We start from the raw sequence: 6,254 nt of genomic DNA on the forward strand, positions 1-6,254 counted from the left end.
AGATCAAAAACCGCAAAAACAGGCAAGGCAAGGCAAAACAAGGAAAACACGGAGACTCGGAAAGGGGTACAGGCTAAACAATACTCAGCAGAGAAAGGTGGTTAGAGTGGGTGTTATATAGTGAGGGAGTGATATGAAACAGCTGTGTGCAATGAGTGCAATCAGGGCAGTATGCAAATTGTGCAAAGAATGATGGGAAATGTAGTCCGGGGTGCTATGCAACAGTTTGTGTAGTGCGAGAGTCAATGTAAAGGAAAGGGTGACATCTGGTGGTGAATAAACGGAAGTCCATGAACCGAATTCGTGACACTGTGGGTATCCACTGGTATATTGGCTTGAATAAGACCCAAAACACACTACATGATGACATTTTGTAAAGGTTTTAAATATAAACAGCTGATGGTTATTAATGGTATTGTAAGAATAGTCATTAGAATTTCTATTTAATTCATTTGAATTTCTGTGATTGTTTTTAGCATATCTTTAATTTGAGAGGGCGTGTGTCTATGGACATGTTTAAAAGCTTATTTAAAAGATGTGATATAAGTGTTTACTTATGAGAAATTCATGAATAGAGTAAATACAGCATATTGCTTGATTTTGTTCATGTGGGTCCCGGGAGAATACCAAATGTCTCATTTGGGTTCTTCACCCCAACATTAAATTACTCTTTAAACTTTTTTCTCAGTGCTCAGAAGTTTTAGATTGAGGCAGCTGTGTGTTTGAATTTACAGTTGTGTGTGTGGACAAGGTGGGTTTATAAATGTGAGTCTTTTTGCAGAAAGTTGTACAATTTCAACTGTACAACTGTAGAATCCAGCATAAAGGGGGTTCAGTTTATATGCTGTTGAATGTGTGTTTGTTGCTTATTCCAACAGAGACACTGAGGAGTTGGAATACACTTTAAATCCAGCATAAAGGGGTTCAGTGAATGTGGTGTTGAGTGTGTGTAAGTGTGTGAGTGTGTGTGTGTCAGAGACACTGTAGAAGGACAGAGTGCCGACCGACACATCCACATACACTCCTACTCTATTAGATGGAGGTGAAGGAGCAGATATGTCTGTTTTCTTATTATTGTGCCAGACACTATAACTGTTGTGGCTGCTATTCCAGTAAAGATTCCAGTAATGTTCATTAAGTCCAAACCAAGAGTCACTTCTTCTTTTTCTGTTGATTCCTCTGTATACCAGTGCTATATGTCCCCAGCTGCTCCATTCAGCCTCCCAGTAACAGCGTCCAGTCAGACTCTCTCGACACAGAACCTGAGGAACATTATCAAATCTTTCTGGATGATCAGGATACAACTGCTGTTCTTCCACACGTGTCACCTTTCTGTTGTTCTCAGACAGTATGAGGTGCGTGTTCACTGTGTTTGGATCTAGCGTAAGAGTACAGGCATCTAAAAACAAGAGGAAAGAACATTTATATACTGTTGAATTGCTCCAGATCTGCCAAACAGTATAAATTTTCAAGCATTTCTATCACGATAAATAGAGGTTAATGTGTGAAGAATATTTATCCTTGGGAAGACCAGAACAAGTACACAAACACTTTGGCTAGTGAGCTTATCATAACCTTAATTTCTGAGAATATGTCTCACATGAACAAACAGCAATAAAATATTTCAGTGCATAAATTCATGTTATTTTGCTAATTTACTGGGACACAGACACATTTCATCTCTCGTCCAAATAGTTAAAGGGATAGTTCACCCAAAAATGAAAATTCTCTCATAATCTACTCGCTCTCATGCTATCCCAGATGTATATGACTTTTTTTTTTTTACAGCTGAAAAATTTTAAATGAAAATGCCATCATTTTATCTTCTTATTAGTGCCGTCAAATGATTAATCACATCCCAAATAAAAGTTTTTGTTTACATAATATGTGTGTGTACTGTGCATATTTATTATTTATATATAAATACACACACATGCATGTATATATTTAAGAAAAATTATGAAATATATTTATATATAATATAAATGATATGAATATGAATTTATACATGTAAATACATGTAAATATTTTCAAAATATATACTGTATTTGAGTGTATTTATATATACATAATATATGTGTGTGTGTACTGTGTATATTTATTATGTAAACAAAAACTTATTTTGGATGCGATTAATCATGATTAATTATTTGACAGCACTATTTCTTATACATTAATCTACATGGTAAAGTAATCCAAATGATTACAGCACATTAATAAATGTCTTCCGAAGCAAAAAGATACATGTGTGATAAAAAACGAATAATATTTTCAACGTATTTAGCAATGTAACAAATCCGGCCTCTGTGGTTCCCCCTAATCATCACCAGAGGTTGCCATCACCTGAGTACTAACTTTCCCCCACAAACTCCATTTCCCATCACCCCGTACCTGGCACTGATTACGAGCTCACTTGAAGCTTGTTACCGGGACTACTTAAGCCACAGCCCCACGCTCTTTCTTCACAAAGTCTTGTTTTGCCCCGGCTGGCATTTCTGAGCGTTACCTACATTCCCTTTTGGATTACTGTGTTTGACCCTGGACTGTTTATGCTTGTTTAGTCCTCTGTAATCAATGCATGGGCAGAGACCCCTGTCCTTTTTTACAAAAAAGAGCCCGGTGGAGGCAGGAGATGTAGACGGGACGATGAAGCCGTTAGCTAGTTCCTCTTCAATGTAAGTTTTCATGGATTCAGACTCAGGTTGGGAGAGAGGAAAGATTCTGCCCTTGGGTAGTGTGGTACCGTGTGACTGTCACACAAGATAGATGTTTTACTCTATTTATTAAATTTTTTTTAATGTATAATAGAGTTTTAACTGGTTTACATGTTTTCTTAATCAATTTCATTCCTCGTAACATTTTTAGTGTGTATGTCTTTAAGAAATATATGGTTGGCCTGTCATGTGACCAGTCACATGACAGGAAGCAGGAACTGTATAATGAGAGCAGCATGCCAAACATACAGAAGTCACTACAGGAGAATTGTCTGGTTTGCAGAGTTTCCATACTGTGGATTTACCTCTCCAATTTCACCTTTGCAACAAATTGGATTATCACTTCTCTTGGACTGTATATACACTGGTGGACACTCACATTGGGACTGGCAACACACTGGATTTCTTATGGACTGTTTTAGGGTATGGTGCTAACGGACTCCACGCTTTTAACACCCTAAGTTATTCTAGTTTTATTGTGTTGTTTTAAAGAGTCTACCTTGACTGTGGCTGTTTGAAGGATTGCTGGTTCCACTGTCTGAAGACAGTGAGTGTGACATTTGGCAGACCAGTGAGTGATCTGACCATCAGTCCAGGAGATCTGTGGTTCATGAAGTAGTAGCCAGGGATGTCCGAGAACAACTGGATTGTTGGGAGCCTATTTGAAGAATAGGCGGGTGATTTCTGTGTGTATGGTGCCGGTCGACAGGGTGACTTCGTCGGTGGTGTGCTGAAACTGACCGATACCCAGAGGCCTCCCATCTAGCGCTGCCACTGCCAAAGGAGATTTACAGGGAATGAGTGGGATGTCATGAGTCTTGACGAAGTTTGCATTAATAAAGTTGCTTGCTGCTGAATCAATTAAGAGGGATCATCGGACCATCCAGTCTGTGTGGCCTATGTGGGAAACGTCAAAGCGAACTCCACTGCCATGCTGCAACAGGGTAGGATCTGTTTGCCCACTCCGTGACCTCCTGGAAGCGATGCAGAAAGCCATTGAACGAGGGGAAAGAAGGCCAATTTAAATTCCAAATGGCAGTTGCTTTACCAGCCAATAGGTAACAAACAAATAAGATGCAGCTCTCCTCAGTGGGTATAACAGTGGTTGTTGTGAAACAAACAAGGAGCATTGAAATAGGAAGCCCTTACATTTGGCTGGCATGGCATCAAATTTCTCCAGATATGCTAGACGGGGACTAGATGTGGTATGAGCCATCGGTGGAGATTGGGGTGCTGTTTTTAATGGCATTGAGCTTGTCTCAGGTGCAGGTTGTCGCAACGTCTGCAAAGTCTTTTCTAGCTCCTCCATGAGAGACGTGAGACGAGATAGCTGTCAAATTCCAATACCCTCTACCTTTAGTACCACCGGCACTCAAGCAACTTCGCTTGAGCGAACCAAGCTTGATTTATGCAGTGCATACAATCTGATCCGTATCAGGGAGGGGGATGAGTGGAAGACGGCCTTATACCGTTTGGGCTTGTCAACAGTCCCTCAGTGTTCCAGGCCTTTATCAACGATGTGTTCCACGGCATGCTCAACAGATGGATCATTGTATGCATTGATGACATTCTTGTTTGCTCTGTTTCTTTAGAGACACATAACAGCCATTTCCAAGCCATTCTGCAACACCTAATCTCCCACCAATTATATGCGAAGGCGGAGAAATGTGACTTTCACCAGACCTCAACCAAGTTCCGCAGTTATGTGGTCAGCCCAGAGGGAGTGGCTATGGATGATCATGAAGTGCAAGCTGTCTTGAACTGGCCCCGACCCATGACTGTCAAAGAGATGCAGCGGTTCCTTGGATTTGCTAACTTTTACAGACTCTTCATCGGAGACTTAACAAATTGGATTATCACTTCTCTTGGACTGTATATACACTGGTGGACACTCACATTGGGACTGGCAACACACTGGATTTCTTATGGACTGTTTTAGGGTATGGTGCTAACGGACTCCACGCTTTTAACACCCTAAGTTATTCTAGTTTTATTGTGTTGTTTTAAAGAGTCTACCTTGACTGTGGCTGTTTGAAGGATTGCTGGTTCCACTGTCTGAAGACAGTGAGTGTGACATTTGGCAGACCAGTGAGTGATCTGACCATCAGTCCAGGAGATCTGTGGTTCATGAAGTAGTAGCCAGGGATGTCCGAGAACAACTGGATTGTTGGGAGCCTATTTGAAGAATAGGCGGGTGATTTCTGTGTGTATGGTGCCGGTCGACAGGGTGACTTCGTCGGTGGTGTGCTGAAACTGACCGATACCCAGAGGCCTCCCATCTAGCGCTGCCACTGCCAAAGGAGATTTACAGGGAATGAGTGGGATGTCATGAGTCTTGACGAAGTTTGCATTAATAAAGTTGCTTGCTGCTGAATCAATTAAGAGGGATCATCGGACCATCCAGTCTGTGTGGCCTATGTGGGAAACGTCAAAGCGAACTCCACTGCCATGCTGCAACAGGGTAGGATCTGTTTGCCCACTCCGTGACCTCCTGGAAGCGATGCAGAAAGCCATTGAACGAGGGGAAAGAAGGCCAATTTAAATTCCAAATGGCAGTTGCTTTACCAGCCAATAGGTAACAAACAAATAAGATGCAGCTCTCCTCAGTGGGTATAACAGTGGTTGTTGTGAAACAAACAAGGAGCATTGAAATAGGAAGCCCTTACATTTGGCTGGCATGGCATCAAATTTCTCCAGATATGCTAGACGGGGACTAGATGTGGTATGAGCCATCGGTGGAGATTGGGGTGCTGTTTTTAATGGCATTGAGCTTGTCTCAGGTGCAGGTTGTCGCAACGTCTGCGAAGTCTTTTCTAGCTCCTCCATGAGAGACGTGAGACGAGATAGCTGTCAAATTCCAATACCCTCTACCTTTAGTACCACCGGCACTCAAGCAACTTCGCTTGAGCGAACCAAGCTTGATTTATGCAATGCATACAATCTGATCCATATCAGGGAGGGGGATGAGTGGAAGACGGCCTTATACCGTTTGGGCTTGTCAACAGTCCCTCAGTGTTCCAGGCATTTATCAACGATGTGTTCCACGGCATGCTCAACAGATGGATCATTGTATGCATTGATGACATTCTTGTTTGCTCTGTTTCTTTAGAGACACATAACAGCCATTTCCAAGCCATTCTGCAACACCTAATCTCCCACCAATTATATGCGAAGGCGGAGAAATGTGACTTTCACCAGACCTCAACCAAGTTCCGCAGTTATGTGGTCAGCCCAGAGGGAGTGGCTATGGATGATCATGAAGTGCAAGCTGTCTTGAACTGGCCCCGACCCATGACTGTCAAAGAGATGCAGCGGTTCCTTGGATTTGCTAACTTTTACAGACTCTTCATCGGAGACTTAAGTTCCATCGTAGCTCCACTAACTTTGATGATTATGAAGGGGGGGAAGTCACTTATCCTGGTCGCCGGCTGCAGAGAAGGCTTTTCAACATCTCAAGGTACGTTTCTCACTGGCTCTCATTAGCTATCTTCGGACTCAACCATAGACAGGCCAGGTGGACTCTATTCTTCACAAGGTTTC

General features: G+C 42.1%; 1 protein-coding gene across 1 annotated transcript in view; it reads right to left on the reverse strand.

The window, feature by feature from the left end:
• Positions 1-269: 269 nt before the first annotated feature.
• The window catches only part of LOC107573277 (E3 ubiquitin-protein ligase Midline-1-like), a 15,662-nt gene continuing 9,677 nt past the window's right edge, over positions 270-6,254 (reverse strand). The window contains exon 5 of the mRNA XM_016259704.1: positions 270-1,399. Coding sequence (XP_016115190.1) covers positions 867-1,399 — 533 coding nt within the window. The 3' untranslated portion in view covers positions 270-866. The remainder of the gene's footprint in view (positions 1,400-6,254) is intronic.

The sequence above is a fragment of the Sinocyclocheilus grahami genome, unplaced genomic scaffold, assembly GCF_001515645.1.
Source record: "Sinocyclocheilus grahami isolate Dianchi unplaced genomic scaffold, SAMN03320097.WGS_v1.1 scaffold1909.1, whole genome shotgun sequence".
In the NCBI taxonomy this organism is placed as follows: Eukaryota; Metazoa; Chordata; class Actinopteri; order Cypriniformes; family Cyprinidae; genus Sinocyclocheilus; species Sinocyclocheilus grahami.